This window comes from Athene noctua, chromosome 1 (assembly GCF_965140245.1).
Source record: "Athene noctua chromosome 1, bAthNoc1.hap1.1, whole genome shotgun sequence".
NCBI lineage: Eukaryota > Metazoa > Chordata > Aves > Strigiformes > Strigidae > Athene > Athene noctua.
In genome coordinates, this window is record NC_134037.1 from 238,600,598 (window position 1) to 238,619,472 (window position 18,875).

Sequence of the window (18,875 nt, forward strand, 5' to 3'; positions counted from 1 at the left end):
GGCTTGTCGGGGAGTTACCTGAATGTCAAAACTGGCACTGAAGCAGCCAGAGAAGGTGACAGGGAGAACCTGACAGAGGTGATGCCACTCTCGTGGCAATTAAGCTGTTAGATTAATGCAATCCACCCCATAAAGCTTTACCTTGAGAAAGCCATGAACCCATCTGAAATCCCTTGCTTGAAAAATGCAATTTCAAAGCATGAATCCAGACCATTGTAAGATAATTAAAATATTGGTGTAGATTGACTAATTGACTCCATTGACTTGAACAGTGATGATTAAGACCCATTATTCTAAACTCTTCTGTCCTGTCTCAAGTTAGGTTCTTGCAAACTAGTTTATGCACAGTACAGATCACAGTTACCAAGGGTGATAAAATACTGGCTAGGCACTCAGTTTTAAGACCAGGTCTCACAGTGCTGTGCCTGCCTTCACACGTGGGTCAAAGCTTTTATTTAAAACCGTGCTACTTCCCATCCAAAAGAAGGTTTTTTTTTTTTTTTTAAAATAAAAATCTGCACGTATTTGTGTTTCCCAGGTCATGAAAAGCTTGGCACAGCAACAGTTCAATCTATACGGTCGAAACGCTTTAATTGGGCCAAAACTGTGTTTGTGCCATTTCTGGTGTTGCTCCAGCCACATGCTGGGGATTTCCCTGGACAGAGGGAAGGAAAAACCCATCCAACAAGGGGCAGTTACAGTGACGGACGAGAGCCGCCACGAACGCGTGCAGGTTGGACGGCAACGGCCACGGGAGGGGATGCCGGCCCCCGCCTGGCCCGGGCAGCGGGAGTGCCACGGCGGCTGCGGACACCGGCGTCGCCCGCCCCGAGGGGTGAGCGGGCCGCGGGCCGGGATCACCGCCCGCCTCTGGCCACCGCGCCGCCGCCGGGGGGCGGCCGGGCCGCGCCGCGCCGCTCCCTCAGGCCTCCGCCGGGCGCCCGTTACCCCGCGCAACGGCCACCGGCGCCGGGGCTGCGCGCGGGGCGGGGGCCGGCGGCGCCATGGGGGAAGGCGGCGGCCGCCGGGCGGCGGATCCCGACCCCCTGGGGCTGGAGCTGGGGCGGGAGAGGCGGAAGAAGTGAGTGCCCGGCGGCGGACGGGGCTGAGGCCGGGCACCGCAGCGGCCGGCGGCTCCGGGCAGCCGCGCCGCAGGACTGCCCTGCCCGGCCCGGCCCGGGGCTCCTGCCGCCTCCCTGCGGCAAAATGGCGGCTGTTGCCTTGGGCGGGGGCTGCGGCTGAAGCGGTGGGTGGGGAGCGGCCGGGGAGGCCGTGGGTGCCCGGCAGGCCCCACAGCTCGGCTCGGCTGTGCTGGGAGCTCGGTTGGGACTGGTGAGGTGGCGTGGGGCAGAGGGGATGGTGGGCAGTAGGAACAGCTGGCCGAAGGGCTGCGACTGGCACAAGGAGCCTGAAGAGGTAGGATAAATAATTTACTGAACAGGCGAGGAAGATAGGACAGGGTGTCGTGGTTTAGCTGCAGTAAGCAGCTAAAGACTACAGAGCCACTCACATACTCCCTTCCCAGTGGGATGGGGGAGAGAATCAGGAGGTTAAAAGTGAGAAAAACTGTGGGTTGAAACAAAGAGTGTTTAGGCAGTAAAAAGAAAAAAATGAAACAAAACCCCAAGAAAAGCAAGGAATGTAAGAAACCCGAGTTGTTCGCCATCAGCTGACCAATGCCAATCCCCAAGCAAGGCAGCCCCCGTAAACCTCACCCTCCCAGTTTTTATTTCTGAAGATGACATTGCATGGTACAGGATATCCCTTTGGTCAGGGTCAGCAGTGCCAGCTGTGTCCCCTCCCAACTTGTGCATCCCAAGCCTGCTCACTGGCAGGGCAGTGTGGGAAGCAGAAAAGGCCTTTGTACTGTATAAGCACTGCTCAGCAATAGCTAAAACATCAGTGTATTATCAACGTGGTTTTCATCACAAATCTAGAACGGCACTGTATGATCTGCTGTGAAGAAAAGTAAGTATCTGAGCCAAAACCACTGGGCCAAAACCAGTACACTGGGACTGGAAGCCACGATGGGGTAAGAACAGAAAAGACCTTACGTGGGTGCATGACTGTTTGCGGGAAGAATCAAATGGACAGTGAGGTGCTCTTTAAACACACCTTTCCACAATGTTGAATAAAATTGGAAAGCTGGATTTCGCTCTTACTCTACTATCAGTAAATAACAGAAACCTACAGGAAGGTACATTATCTCTCGAGTGCAGTTTGCAGAGAACATGAGAACTTGTTAGCACTATCAGTCGCCTTGCTTAAGCAGCAAATGTTTCAGTGCTCTGATGATTGTTGATGCTCATGCAGTGGTGGGATTCTAGGTAGGGTTTTTTTTCCCAGTTTGCTTAGGAAGTTACACATTTTTCCCTGTGTTAAAGAATATGATTGCCTTTTGTATGTTAATAAACTAAAAGTTAGAAAATTTCAGAAGCTCCTGTGCTGCCTTAAGTTGGACCCTTAATATTTACATTTCCATACTATTTTCAAAAATTTTATTCTGTGTTGATTTTCCCCCTGAACAGTTTTTCTTTCTGTGTCTGGGCTGCAGATGCTCTTCAAACTAGTCCTGCAATTGTGGACTTCATAAAATGTTTATTTACTAATGGAAAGGGGGAAGCCAAAATTAACAGAATCAAAATAGGCAGCTTCTGTGTTCAAAATGACATAAAAAGGAACTTTCACCAATGTGTAAGTAAATGTAACTAAGTCTCTTGAACAGTAGTGTGTCAGTGTAATATATCTATTATCCTTTGCATACACCAATTCTTTTACCTAGCACACAGTCCTGGTATTACAGGCATTCAGGTAAAAAGCAGAATGTTAGTTGCTTTGTTTCACTGCCCCGATATTTTTTTATTAGTAAAAACCTAGATTCTTTGTGCACCTTTAAGTTCTTGCTAATAGCCCTGAGAATCTTACGCAAGTCTGGGCCCAAAGCCCAGCACACATTGTGAAGTGGTGACTTACTTGCTGATGAAAGGAAAAAAATATATTTAATGAAAACCTTTATTTTGATGGTATGACAGTAAAAGACTTGCACCTCCAGGTGAATTCTGCACCTGTTACCTGTGTGTATCTTGTCTGTATGAATAGACTATACCATTATTGCCAATTTCACAGAAGTTATTTATTCAACCTAACTGATAATGACCAGGCTTGTTAGACATCTACATGTGAATCAGTGGCATGTGTAGTCTGAATACAGAAGGGCTCTTTGAAGGTGTGACTCATCTGACCTACTTTGGCTGGCTGTTTTAGTTTGAGATGACTCACACCCTCGGAGGTGCCCGTTTCTCTCCATTGGGTATAAAGCAAGTTGAGGATGACTGGCTTGCAGATAGGTGGCTGCATTCCTTCACAGCTGTTTTACCCTGGTCTTTTTACTTGATTATTTGGTTATTGTGCCAGTTGGGCAGTTTGCTAACAGCCCACCTACCACTCTCTTTGAACAATCATGAAGAGGTTTTTACTTCGAAGTGTAAATTGAATCATCCATGTTCGTGTACCCAAAGTACCCGCTGATTCTCAATGATTGTGGATGTAGTACTGTGAAATCTTTCAAAGGCTTTAATGAAAGTCAGTTTAACTCTGACTCCAAATTACTGTAATCAAGATTCAGTACAGGTTTTGATTGGGAAATGTCATGGCAAATGTTTCTGAGAGAGAGAGAAGGCATATTAATACTGCGATATACTTCTTAATAGCCAAAGAGGTCTTAAAGCCATATATTTATGCATGTCAGCTATGTTGATGGAGTTTTGTGTTAATTCAGCTTGTGAGATTTCAGCTTCTGTGCTTTTCCTGGCAAGGAAAGCTGCAGCATTTTCCTCACACACTGCTGTCTGCAAGTGTCAAAAGTCTGTAACTTTCAGTACTGTATATGCTCTTCCCTGTGGTGCCTTTCACACTGTGCAGTATTGTTTCTGCTTTGTTCACAGGATCTAAAGGCATCTATATTTTGTCTTCTACAGGAATCAGTAAAGATCTGCCATGTTATAGAGTTGATGCCCTATAACTAATGATTTGCCTTGAGCTTTTTCTGTAATGCTTCACTGGTTTCTCTCTCCACTATAGAAAATGGCTTCAAGCAGCCTTTTGCCTGATACATGTACCACATATCCAGATCTGAATAGCAAAATGTGCAGGAAAATGGCTTTCATCCTAAATGGCTGTCGCTTTCAAGTAAAATAACAGCTGTACACTGTCTTAAAATGTGTCATGGTTTAACCCCAGCTGGCAACTACGCACCATGCAGCTGCTCGGTCACTCCTTACCACCCTGGTGGGATGGGGAGGAGAGTCAGAAAATGTAAAATTTGTGGGTTGACATAAATACAGTTTAATAATTGAAATCAAATATTGTAATAATAATAGTAATGAAAAGGAATATAACAAAAAAAAGAGAGAAATCAAACCCAAGAAAGACAAGTGATGCACAATGAAATTTCTCACCACCTACTGACCAACGCCCAGACAGTCCCCAAGCAGCGATCAGCCTCTCCCAGCCAACTCTCCTGGGTTTATGTATTGATCATGATGTCCTATGGTATGAAATATCCCTTTGGCTAGTTTGGGTCAGCTGTCCTAGCCATGCTCCTTTCCAGATTCTTGTATATCTCCTTGCTGGCAGAGCATGGGAAACTGAAGAATCCTTGACTTAGGATACATAATACTTAACAACAACTAAATAATGATAATGTGTGTTATCAACATTATTCTCATTCTAAATCCAAAACATAGCACTGTACCAGCTACTAGGAAGAAAATTAACTCTGTCCCAGCCAAAATCAGGACATTATCCACCCCTTATTCTATACCATTTACATCATGCCCGGGTCCCATGCTTCCAGTACATCCCGGTTATCCACCACCACCTTTCCTGTCTTTTGATATATACACACACAGATATCATTCCCTTAGTCCATGGGCCATCCCTATAAAATGTCCCTTGAGTTCATTTAGTTCATGACTTTGGGCTCCATCTGTCATAACAGTCTTTCAGAGCAGGAAAGATGGTGTATGGTGTTGCACACTGAAGCCAGTTCTGGTTTCATCACTGCTGTGCTTGTTCTAGCATCACTGCACTTTGCTTGTTCTATCATCACTGCACTTTGCTTGTTGCATCAAAGTTGATTCTTCATTAATCTGGGTGATTTTACTGTAATACTCTTGATATGGCATGCAGCCACCACAGAAGTTATGATATATAGTGTTATGTAGCAATTAGCATTATACCATTTAATTCATTGGCTATTCTCACCCAAAATCAAATCCCTTTGAGGCACACATCAGACTTCCCTGTCCTCCTTCATCACCCACAAGGCGCACCCAGGTGCTTGCTTGAGCAAAAGCCATCTTGCGAATGCCTTTGCCTTTGCCTGAGGCAGGAATAACCCAGACTGTCTTCCCCAGCATATATTTTATGTGTACTACAGGAACTTTATCCCCTCCTACAGTATGTGGAAGTTTTGATTGTCTAGTGTTCTCTCACACCGTGGCTTTTGCTAAATGTGTATCCCAATGTCTGAAGGCCCCACTCCCCATTGCTTTCAGCATAGTCTTCAGCAGTCCATTGTATCATTCCATTTTTCTGGAGGATGGTGCACAACAGGGGATGCAATATGCCTACTCAATGCCATGCTCTTTGGCCCAGGTGTCTGTGAGTTTTTTTCGGAAATGAGTCCCATTGTCTGACTCAATTCATTCTGGGTACCATGTCACCTTAAGACTTGCTTTTCAAGGCTCAGCATAGTGTTCCAGGCAGTGGTGTGGGGCATCGGATATGTTTTGTTTCCAGCCATCCGGTGGTTGCTTCCACCATTGTAAGCACATGGTGCTTGCCTTGCCTGCCAAGGCATACTTAGCAATTTATTTTTTTTTTGTCATTTCAATCACAGCCTTCTTATCAGAACTGTGCTTTTTTCTCCTTCACAAGAGCTTTCCTATTATGCTTAGTATGCAAGGATGTAGTTAAGTTCCCCTGATGACTTAATGTGACCTTCCAGAATTTTTGGGATTTGTTTTGTGATGAAATTGTCCATTGACATGGCAGATTCATAGGCCTTGAATGTGTCTTGATTATGTTTAACCCTGTTGCAGGTTGCAGGTTGCAGGTTGCAGGTGTGTTGGTTTAGGCCCTGCCGGGACCGGAGACCGCGTTGCCATTGTCCCTCCCCCACCCTCGGACACAAGTAGGGCACAAACCCCGGGTTAAAATAAGAAAAAAATTAACACAACGGTGTAATAATCAATCTGAACAACAACAGTAGCAATGATAACAACAATAAACAGTAATAACAGTAAACAAGACAACAGATATACAGAGAAATACCACAATGGTTACAGACAGCTCGTTTGTGTACTCCCTACCACCAAAGCCACAAAGGAAAAAGCTTCCTGCACTGCCACACCGGACCTGATGTCAGCATGGTATGAATAATCCAGCTGGAGATCCCTTCCCCATCTTTGCTGGGGAAACTTAACCCTATCCTAGCTGAACCAGGACAGCAGGTTAAGTCACATCACAGTCCCTCTAAATACAGACCAAGTCTCTGGTCATGCAGCTATACACAGCTGCATTAAATTCACAGTAACAGATACATGGTGTGACCATCACTTCCTATCACAACTAGAAATAACTCCAGAAATGCAAAATACTCCAATACATTAAGAAGCTAAAGTATTTGCCAAGTTAGTCAAAGTGATTTATTGCTACATCCCTTCTCTGTCAGGGCAAAAACTGTAATTTACTGCATATACACTGACTAAAACAGAGAGGTTCCACCCTGGCTACTTTCTGGGTGCTATTGGAGTATTAAATGTTTAATAATAATTAGATTTTTTTAAAAACTGTTTTCAGTTGCCAAATGAAAATAAGACTCTCTGTCAGGGTAGCAATTACAGTCTGACACCTGACAATTTATCATTTCTTTACACATTTTCTTCAGGACAAAATATAATTGGAAGTTGGCTGGCAGTTTTGCTAATGGTGCAGACAGAATAATAAAATCTAATGTAAGAAATGTTGTATATAGTCTAGGAATGGTAACATAAGTTAAAAACTGAAAACACTGGATTTAAAGAACTCATTCTTCCTGTGTTGTCCCGCCACATCCATCTAACCACCTAGTTAGGGTTTCTTTGAAAAGGAAAACAATTTCATTTTGATACAGCTCAGCTCTAGTTAAACCTTTGACTGTGTCTAATTTTCAGTGTTATTTCCTTCCAAAACCCCCATTTTAGCACTCACTGTCATCATAATTTTCTTTTCCAAGCACTGAGAGGTAGATAGAAATCTACTTTACAGAAACCTTATCTATTTGTATTGGAATGACACCAGCAACATAGTAAGATTTTGTCTTCTTCCTAGCCATCTGTTTCTTTCATTTGGAGTGGGAGCAAACAGGCAACAGCAATCAGGTTTCCTTTCTTGCATCTAAGCTTTTTGACACACGTGTTTCATGCCTATCTTTTGCTGGGGCTTTCAACGCATCCTTTTTGTCTCCAGCAAGTTACCAGTACATTCATTATTTCTTTCCTATGTCCCCCCTCTCTAATTTAACACTGGTAGGGATAAAAAGAGTTGGAAGACCCAGCTGTCCCCTGCCATTCGAGGTATCTGTCTTACTGTGCTCCAGTGTGTTTCCTGCACTGAAAACTTACTTTAATTACCTTAAATTACTCTTCTTTACATTTCTTTGCTATTTCAGCTCTTCGGCCCTCCTTATTCCAGGCATACCTCTTCTGTTTCTTAAGATTGGTTGCTTTGCTTCTGCAGGTTGCAGTTGAAATCTGATGTTTCAAACTATGGAAAATAAAGGTCACCAACTGAATGTGATCATCAGGAGTGCAACGATACCATTTCTCAGTAATCAGTTCTACCATCAGAGTTTTGATTTCTCATAGGCTCATCAACTATTTCTTGAAGAACATTTCTCATTATGAGCATGCTCAGAAAGAGAAGATTCATATTGACGTGGAAGCTCCCCTTTAAAAAAAAACAAACAGAAAACAGGACAGCACAATGATTTTCTCTCTTGCATGTTTTAATGAACTAGCCTAAGATTTAAAAGACATCTATTGTCATATTGGTACTGTAAAGCATTTTCCAAAGGGCCTTATTTGCAGAGTTGTGTTGTCAGTTCTTTTTACATATCTTAATTTTGGCACTGAAAAATGGAGGCACCCAAGAACCATTGGGGTTTTTTTTGAAATCTTGGCCTTTCAGACTTAACTGTAAAGGACAAAACCACAAACTGTGCTTGCACTGTGTTGTCCTGTGTTTTGCTTGCACCTATGCTGGTGTGGGCTGACTTCCTGACATATCACAGGCAGGATCATTTCTCCATAGACATCTCTGAAAAGAACCAGGCTCTTGGCACAAATATGATCAATAATTTAGTTAGCAGTAATTTCCTTTTGCATTGTAGTACACTAAACTATCATCTTACGACATTCAGCAAGTTGCCTGGTTGATGCAGCTGGGTTCAGCTCATCAAGGTCCTCTGCTAGCTTCTGCTTCTGGTCATACCTTCCAAGGCAGAAAGAGCTCAGTTTCTGTGGTACTTGTCAGCTGTCTGGCTGCCTGACCAGGATACAGAGGTAATCAACGGGCAAAAATATATTTTCCCACAAGATTAACTTTAAGGTACTGAAGAAAAATGGTGGCTTTAGTGCCCTTTTTTTTTTTTTTTTCTTGGAATGCTCATCTTTAATCACTGGCTTTCTTTCTGGATAATCATAATACATGGTATGCTTTGGTTGGTTTTGTTATGGGTACAATTTAGAAGATGACTATTAATCATTGAGCAGTGAGTCAAAATGAAGAATTAATTCAGAATTTTGAATAGCACATCTCTCAGGCATATTCTTTTTTTCAGAAAACATATTCCTTGGACATCTTCTTTTGAATTAAAAATTAAGGCCAGTGTCTTCTCTACCTTTGTTTAATTCTGATGATCTGCTACACAGGTATTACATTTTAGGAAATGTTGGTCTTGTTTTTTTATGGAAGTAATTTTATTCACAAAGTAGAAATGCTTCTATTGTTTTTAAGGCACTGTAGTATCCACAAAGAAAAATACTTTAAAAAGACATGGGCAAGATGGTGTAATTACATGGGAAAGACCAATAGATACTTAATTTGAAAAAATATTCAATTTATTATTTTTAATTTTAATAATAGGATTAATGCAATAGCCAATTTATTGACTTCTCTAAATACCATAGGCAAATTCTTGAAAACTCAATATTCGAACTGAGAAACACTGTAACAGAACTGGAGAAAAGACTTAGCAGTGTTGAAGATGAAGGTAAGTGAATTACAACAGTCTTGCTAATTGTTTAGGAAACACAGAAAATTAATTCTTTTGGATAGGCCCTACGGAGATACAAACTTTTATTTAGACATTTATGATGCTGCAAATGTGAAATTAAGGAATGCTACGTGCTGCCATGTTAGCTTTTTTGTAAATTAATAATGGAACTATGGATAACATGAATTCATAGAGTTGGCCACAGTAATCCCAGTGAAAAATTCCCTTTGCTTTATATTTTCAAACTTTTTTGTATGCAAAGGTCCTCATTGTGAGGATTACTAACTGAAGACTTTCTCAGTCTCCAGAAGGAAGTGGGAACAGTTTGAGAAAATGCTTTTACTTGAAATGACATTAAATAATCTGGGAAATAGAATAACTCTGTATTTGCTTTTAAGGTAATGAATGGAAAACCAGGTATGAGACACAAGTAGAATTGAACAAACAGCTGGAAAGGCAAATTAATATTCTTCAAGGCAGGATGGAGCTTATTCGTGGAAATCCAGCAGGTAGAAATGGGTATTCTTAACTGGTTTTCAATAGAATTAGTGATTAAATGTTGAAATTATATCAATGGGTCAAATTTTCTGTTTATTTGTAGATAAATTGTCCATTGTTCGCACCTTTGATCAAATGCCTGTGGTGAGTACTATGGCATTTAGTTGGTTAACAACAAATTGCAGTGTAATTGAAGAACTTGTATAATCTTTGATTTTTCATGACAAAAAAATAATGGCAGCCTGGTATAGAAACCAAAACAAACAGTCCTGATAACTTTTTTATTGTTTCAGAAATGAAGTTGCTTACCAATTTATAGAGTAAAATCGTTAAGTAAGACCTGAATGTTGGGAAGAATCATGTAGTGAAATTTTTTACTGAGTGAAGGTGATTGTGCAGTAAGGTGTATGAGATGGAGTAAGCTGAGTTCTATGATTAAATGGAAAAATGTTAAACATCGATCACAAAATCATGGGATTATTTAGTGTTTGGCCACTCTCACAGTAAAAAAAAAAAAGTGCTTTCTTCTGATCAGATAGAATGTCACATGTTTCAGTTTGTGCCCAGTGCCTCTTCTCCTGTCACTGGGCACCAATGAGTGGTGCCTGGCTTCCTTCATTCCCTCCCATCATGTATTTATATGCATTGCTGAGATCCCCCTGGGCCTTTTCTTCTGCAGGCTGAACACTCCCAGCTTTCTCAGCCTCTCCTCATCTGTCACATGCTCCAGTCCCTTAATCATCTTCATATCCCTGCACTGGTCTGGCTCCAGGAAGTCTGTATCTTTCTTGTACTGAGGAGTCCAGAACCGGATCCAGCACTTTGATTATGCCTCACCAGTGCTAAGAAGGGATGGATCAGCTCCCTCAATCTGCTGGCAGTGTTCTTTCTAATGGAGCTCAGGCAGCCATTGGCCTTTTTTTGCAACAAGAGTGCATTGCTCGCTTGTGGTCATCTTGTCCACCAGGACCCCAAGGTCATTCTCTGCCAAGCTACTCCCCAGACAGTCGGCCCCCCCACTGGTGCCTGGGGTTATTATTTCTCACCAAGGGCAGGACTTTGCATTTCCCCCTGTTGAACTGAATTTCATGTGATTCCGTTCTGCCTATTTTACCAGTTTATTGAGGCCACCCTGAACGACAACACAATCTTCTGTGTATCAGTCACTACTCCCAGTTTTGTATCAGCTGTGATAGCATAGATTAATAGTTGTTGTGACATTTTGCATAATATGGTTACAGGAAAATTCCTTATTGTACAGTAAATTTTTGGAACACCAAAGAAAGTATCTGTTTTCATTTTTATAATTTTATCCCTTAATATACTCATATTTCATGACCTGTATTTCAACAAAGCATAAAACATTTTTCTGTAATCTTGAGGAGAAAATGGCAAGAAAAAAGCAGCAAATATTTTGGCTATTTATTCTTCTAAAGTAGTAAATGAAGTGAAAACAATTCTAGACTGAGGGCTGCTTTTTCCTTAGTCTGTCATCTGCTGAAATCTTTTATTTTGACATCTCTTCTGCTTCTTACTTACTTTTAGAAACAGGGAAGGTAAAAAAATACCTTGTATCATAAGCAGGAATAAGGAATATTATGAGGGAGGGCTTTTAAGTTTTTAATTCTATTTGCTTATGCTTACAGAAGTGTTTCAGTCTGACTTTTCCGTGCTTCAGATTCAGAGGATTAATAGGAGTTTACTGAGCCTAGAGGAGGCTGCAATGCCCTATTAGTGGAAGTGATATTTTGTTGTAAACAGGGTATGAATTATTAACTGCTCTTTGGGATCTGATCCATGGTTTTCAGATAGTAAACATTCTTGCCAGTTTTAATACTGTCCTAAAGACCATGGTGTTTTCTACATTGGCAGGGTATTTTTTTTTTTAAACAGCTAATTAAAAAGAGAACAAAATCTTTCCTATCCCACTTTCCTGTTTCACGGAGTTGATTTGAATGTACAATTGGGGTTATGTTTGAAGAAAAGTCTTGAAGACAGAACACCGATCTATGAAATTTACAGTAGAGTCTGCTTCAGACAATATTATTCCTGTCAGCCCATAAATCACAAACTGACATGCATGTTTATAGTATCAGAGGTGTTTATTTCTGTCCCATTGCTAGTACTCTCTTAACCAATCCAATTACACCTTGCCAAGCACCTGAAGAGTCATTATCAGTGAGATAATCTCCTTTACCAGCAGCTGGAGTGAACCAATCCAGTTTTTCTAATCCCTACTAAATACTGCTTTGCCTCCTCACCTATGAGCTATGGTTCTGAGAGGTTTGATTACTGTTCCCATAAAGAAAAGAATGTCAGCACAGCTGAAAGATTCATACTGCCAGAAGGAGTCTAGAAGACAGTTTGGAGAGTCCTAGATTTACTCAGTGACACCTAGGGAAGTCTGGAGCCCGTGTACCATGCCATAGGTTTTTCTTATATCCTTTCTTCAGCCTCCCAGCTCAGAGTAAATACATTCTTCTGTTTGCTAGCCAGAGGAGTGAAAAGAAGTTCTTAGGGATTTAGTGAAATGTTTCATTTTATCTTGTTTTGATTTTTGGGAGATGGAAAGAGGGGAAGAAAGTAGATGTATTTTATGGGCTTGGCTATTTTTTTTCACTGAAGCTATCAGAAGAGTCAGTGTATATTTACAGATACTCTTGGAGAATGCAGAGCTGTGGGTTTTTTTTTCTTCTAAATTTTAGGAGATAAAACATTGGTAAAAAAATTACACAGATCGTTTTGTGGTGTTTATCCAAACATCCATATAGGTTTATCCAAATCCTTTTTATGCTTTTGAGAGTTGTTCATGGGAATAGGGGGGAATATTCAGCTTTTCCACAGATGAGAATAAGGAGCAGATGTGGTGAGTGGGTGAGAAAAAGCAAATAGCTTTGCAGCCAGTCATCAATCCACATTTGCTCAAAGTAAAAATGCTGAGAGTGGATATATATAAAATCCTGTGTGTGTGTATTAAATCAGAAGTACACTATGATATTCAGCTTTCAACTTGCAGTTCCATATGAAGTTCTGTGGAAAAATAGCAAAATTATTCTTCCAGCAAGATGATACGTTTTCTATAATAATGGCAACAGTAGATAGTAGATTTTGTTTTGAGCAACATATTTAGAAAATTAAATAGTATTTGCAAGTCTTTTTAACCTATGTTCACAAGGAAGTTAGACTTACGCAGTTAGAGTTACTAGAAGAACCTTTAATAATTAGCTTCCTAAGGAATCTCAGCTGTATTTAACAGAGGAGATGTCTCAAAGATGCTAAAGAGATTTATTTCACTCTGCTAGTCATTTAAGGTCCTACCATATTCAACAGAAGGAGGAAAACATGTCCGTAGAGTAATTCATCCCATTTAGAGATAGGTAGCATAAAATATTTTCTCAATATCAAGCACTACAGGGAAAATAAAAGAAAGATTAGTCATCAGGGACCCTAGCAGTCATCAAGCTATAAAAACTTGAATGAAAGAGAAGAATACAAATGCAAATTCTGGAGTGACGAACAAGGAAGCACAGAGGATTTTCTGTGTTGATAAATTGCAATAATTGTTGCAGATGGTTTGCACTATTTTTGCTTTAGAATTGTATTGTGAATGATTTCTTGCTATTAAAAACACCCGTAAACCATTTAAATATACAATTATCATTCTGAAGTCCTTTTACTGACTTGAAATAATCCTTTTTTTCATTTCAGGAAAATCATGTAGGTGTTACATGACAGTTAAATGCAGAACCCATACCTTGAACACACAAATTTTACAGCCAGGTTTTACAAAATAGTTTTTGTATACTGAGGGGTGATTAAAAATAACCTAAACAGTGACAAACGCAGGGGAGTTCCAGCAGTGAAAACTGTTTAGTCAGTAATTTCCTTTATGTCCCAATGAATAATACAAATGTCATACAGTACTTCAGAAATAATTAGAAGGATGCCTTCTCTCTAAGGTATAACATGATGTGGATTTTACTTGCCTCTCCTAAACATGGTGCATTCACATTTTTCATTAAATGAGTTTTGGTGAAATACATGCTCTCTGTTAAGCATAATTTCCCATAAAAGGAGAAAGAAAATTATTCCTTTCTCTTTCAACATTTCTGCAAGAAAGAATCCCTAGATAGCAGCTTTAGTATGCAAATACTGAAAAGCATACTGCAAATTCAGTTCAGAAGAGCACACTCCTGATAGCATTGCCTTAGCAACGCTCTAGTTAAGATTAGCCAAGGAACCAAGGTTTCTGTGATAAATCACCATTTTCAGGAATGTCCAGCATCATAGCTGAGGAAATTCTGACATTAAGGGCCAGATACTTGCTTTGCAAAGCTGCCTTTCTGAGAGCAGTGTCCACAGAACTAAGACACAACCATTACAGGGTTTTTTCTGTCAGTTTTAAACTAAGCAGAACGTGTGGCAGTGTCACACTGGAGAAAGCATTGGCAACATGACAGGAGGGGAATCTTGGGTTTATGAAAACATGCAATGAAGACTTTGTATTTCAGTAGATGTTGAAAACTGCCTATAGGGAACATCAGCACTTTATAATGGCATAGGAAATGTTGACAATTCTCCTAGCAGGTCACTGTTAGATGAACCTTGTTGCTCTTGCTGGATTAAGTCACCAGTAGATCTATGGGAAGAAGAAATCTGGTATCGACTTTTTTGTGAACCTTGGAAGTATTTTGGAGAAAGTTCTGTAGTCTGGTCTAACTGCCCTAAACCATATCTTGCCTTCTCACAGACTTCCCCTTCCTACTCCTTTCAACTGAATTTAGACAAGTATTTTGGGTGCCTCTAAGAGGCCTCTTCGATTTGCATTTCTTCCTTTACTTGTCATGTTGGTATTAGTTGTTCCTTCTGGTGGCCTTGCACAAACCAGCAGATTATTTTACTTGGATCACTTTGTGGTATTCCCAGAGGCAGAATACACTTTGTATTTCAAAGAAGACAATCAGGGAGAAATCTTACAAGTTTGTGACAAGTTTGTTTGTCAAGTGACATTATTATCTGGCTGTTCTCAAGGATTCCTTAGCAATTGATTGGGACCCTGAGATCTCTTCCAGAGAAAATGTGTAAGAAAGCAATCTCCAGCCTTTTTCAGGCCTGCCAGGAGAGACACTAAGTGAAATGTTTCAAAGTCAGCAACAACTTGTTCTGTTAATCTGAACCACAGCAATGGTGGTCTTCATTTTAACTTCCTCCTCCGCAGGTCAGCAGATAAGCTCTATGAGCAATGCTATGGAGACCATCAACATAAGGATTTAGGGTAGCAGTGTCCCACACCTATTACACTGAAAGAGCCTGAACTTTCCAACAAGTCTCCAGGCTGATTTCTTTACCCTGGACATTGCCAATGTCTGGTGCCAACAGGACACGCTGGGTTCATATAGTTCAACTCTCCGTCTGGTTTTGCCTACAAAGATGCTGCTAACCACAAGGGGGCACTTGGCATTTGAACAAATACAAGGAGCCTTTCTTCACCTGCACTGAAGCCCTTCTGGGATGTAGTGTGTATATATCAAGTGCATATTGTAAGTAGAAATGCTAAATAATTTTTATGTATAATTTTTTCAGTAATACATGATGAGTGAGTTTATGGATACCTGCTTAAAATCAAATTCCGTTACAGTAAAACTAAAGATGAGGTACTGCTTTTTGCCTTGATGATTTTAAAATGGTATGTTAAAAGATGCAGCTAAATCAGCTGATGAATGTCAGCTCCTAGTGTTGGAGAGAAGGGAGTTTATTTTCTAAACAAAACTTCACTTGATTTAAAATGTCGAGTTGATTGCAAAGGCTTCTTGTGTTGTGGTTTTGGTGGTTTTTTTTTTTTTTTTTTTTTTTCTTCTATACGACTAACACATATTGCTTCTGTTCTAAGTCATGGAGAATAATTAGAGGATTAGAGCTGAAGTAAATTGCCATAAGGGTCAATAGTCTGCATGAGCTGGACTCTGATGGAGGCAAGTTTGAACATCTTGATGATGTCATGAATTTATCACCTTGTCTGTTGTGAAATGATTGATAGAAATTGTCACCTCTGTTGCCACTGGTAGCAGGGCAAGGAAAAATCCAGAATGAGTGCAACTTATGTGGGTGGCCTTAAAATTCAGCTGCAGTATCATTCTGTGTAATTTCATTTTCTGGCAAGTGTTAAGCCAAATATGTAACTTCAGTCGAATGAAAAGGAAATTGTGTGAAAAAAAGAAGAACTGGATAATTGGTGTTCCCTTTGTGAAATTCTGGGCTTTGGTCACTGCTGGACACAAGACTTAATGTATCATTGCTCTGAGAGTGAATCTTGCTAAGCCCTGCAAAATTTTGTTACATAAAGAAAGTATTCATTTAAAATCTCAATGTGTCTTTTAGTTTACCAGCTTTCTCAGAGTGGTTAGACATGGATGACTTATTGAAAACTAAGGATCTTAAATTCAGGTTAAATCCTTTAGACAGCTTATGTCTCCTTTTCAGGAATACATTGTCCAGCTATTCAAGGCTTAATAGAAAAAACTGTAATAAATTTAACTTAAAAAAACATTTTAATATTCAGTTAAAGCACTTCTAAAAAGCTTTTTCAGAATTTATCTTACTGGTTCATCCAGTTGTTGGCAATTTCTCCTTCTAAGGGAGTGCTGCATAGCTGGGAGGCTTGTTCTGGTCTCTTGAGCTCTCACAGGTCCTTGCTTTGTATTGAGGCTTTTCTATGCTCCAAGAACTGCTACAAGTCTGTGTTACTCTATGCTTTAAGCTCTGTTTTCTGTGACCTTTTGCTCTTGTGTTGCTTTACCATATTAAGCACTAAACTGATCATACAACCATGAGCATCAAGAATTGAATCTGTTTCAGTGAGGTTTCTTTCTGCTTTCTTCCCACAGAATTCAGGAAAGGCAAATCCAGACCATAATGATTTGGCTGAGTGCATATGCTGATGTTTCTCACTTCTTGATTTGTATTGTTGTGCAGCAGCTAACGACTTCAGATATATAAAGTCTCAGCTAGTTCTTCAATTACTGCCTTGAAAGGAAGGGTGGGAGGTGACTTACAACCAGTCCTGGCTAAAGTGGGACTCTAGAACCGCTTTGAAATTTTACGATTTAAAATTTTCTTGTGTCTGTTTTTGACATTGCATTTTATAGTGGTTGGGGTCTTAAAGAGATCTTTTAGTTGAGTAGGAACATCTGTGTTGCTAGATTCCCATGAGAACTTTGGTATTGCCACAGAGCTCTGCATCATCAATTAGGTGCATGGATCCAGAAATAGAAGTCAGAAGGCTGAGTTAGGTGCCTGAGTTTCCTGGGTATTAACTGGGAGAAAGGCAGTTAGACTGGGATTCACAACAGAGTGCATAATAGAGATGGAAAACCAATGGGAAATTGGTAAGAAACGCCTAGGAATTCTGTCTGAAACACTGCCTCCTTTCCAGAAGTAGGCATGGCCTTGCAGCCTTTCTCACATGTTCCTTCTTCATCCATATCGATTTTGCATTTCTGAGTGGTTAATGGCCTGACTTCAAAAATTATCTCAGCACTAGGTAAGTATGAAGGCAAGAGCACTTTCAAGATATGAGACACTATGAATTCAGGCTCTTAGGGTGGCAGAGGACTAAAATGTAACTCGTCTAACTTTCTATGTGCATTTATTTTGAGACTTTTAGACAGAAGAGGATTCCTTCCTCATGTAATATGGGTGGAGCATGCTTCTCAGGTTGTGCCCCATTAGGGAGATGACAACCAAGAAGCTTTGCTTTGAGACTCAATACAGGCTTTCAGCAACAAGCTGAACAGCTTAATTAAGCTTGTGCTTATGGGCAACCACACTAGCAACAGCTCAGATGCCTACCTAAGCTATACGACAAAACCAGATGTGAAGAATGAAAGACATTGCATATATTGCTTTATTAGCATTAAGGTGTTAAATTCTGCCTGAAATGCAATTTAGACTCTAGTCCCTTTTTGATTTGGGGCTTCACTTCCCAATATGTAAATTGGGAGTATTTTATAACATTCGTATTTCACAGGAGAATTGTAAGCATGGGTACATTACAAATTATGATGTGCCCAGATACTGTAGGAATACTGTATACTTTAGTCACATTATCGATCTATTTCTGTCTGCTTGCTCATCAGAAGCAGTGTAGTGCACCGTTTGCTTGTGGTTGGATATCATCCTTGCTCCAGAGCTGAATGACTGCCGAGACATCTGCACTGGACCAGCTGCATTGGCAGCAAAAAATAGACAGCGCTCTGAAAAGATTAAATTAAAAAAGATCTAAAAGTAGTTTAGTTTGTAGGTGAAAGAACTCAAAGAAATTAGATGAGTACCATCACTGAGGAGATACCAAATTGCTCTGTTGTGAGTAACAGCTGCAACACCACATCTTGCCATCTTATATAACACTGATGGACAATCTAGTGAGGAAATAAATAGTGGGCTGCGGATTTACATAGAACAGATCTGGAGAGCAGCATGAATTTCTGTATTTACTGTATTTAAGCTTACTGTGGTGGTACAAAATATGTTGTAGGTGGTAAAAAATATGTTGTACAAGATATGCTGTCACACGGCTATAATCTTTAATGTGCAGTCAGGTCAAGAAGGAAAAAAAAAATAGTTTACTAGCTTGACAGTGCTGAGGCCTTCTCTATCTGTCTAATACTGTACAGACACTGATGTTGTAATGAAACAGCACATGACTCTAGCAGAATTTAGTCAGATCTCTTTAATCTGCAGCTCTGCATCTTTTTCTCCTTGATTTGGCCAATGTTGACTGTAGGAACCTTCTGTATTAGGACAAAGATTTCATCTGCATGCAATGTACTTCTGATTTAATTAGGATAAAACCATAAAAACCCCCAGTTCTTTTAATGTCTCCAGTGTGTCTGTTATAACAGATTAAAGTTAATAACAGTTCAGTCATGTGTGAAACATTCTTGAAAGATACAACTCTTCTGTGTCTCTTTTTTTTGTTTGTTTTGGTTTGGTTTGGTTTGGTTTTTTTGGACAATGGGAGAGGTTCTTCTCTCTTGGCAACATCTTTTAAAGGTGCTGT

General features: G+C 40.3%; 1 protein-coding gene across 1 annotated transcript in view; it reads left to right on the forward strand.

The window, feature by feature from the left end:
• The first annotated feature begins 1,004 nt into the window (after positions 1–1,004).
• The window catches only part of CCDC169 (coiled-coil domain containing 169), a 33,658-nt gene continuing 15,787 nt past the window's right edge, over positions 1,005–18,875 (forward strand). The window contains exons 1-4 of the mRNA XM_074931884.1: positions 1,005–1,081; positions 9,234–9,316; positions 9,718–9,828; positions 9,921–9,961. Coding sequence (XP_074787985.1) covers positions 1,005–1,081; positions 9,234–9,316; positions 9,718–9,828; positions 9,921–9,961 — 312 coding nt within the window. The remainder of the gene's footprint in view (positions 1,082–9,233; positions 9,317–9,717; positions 9,829–9,920; positions 9,962–18,875) is intronic.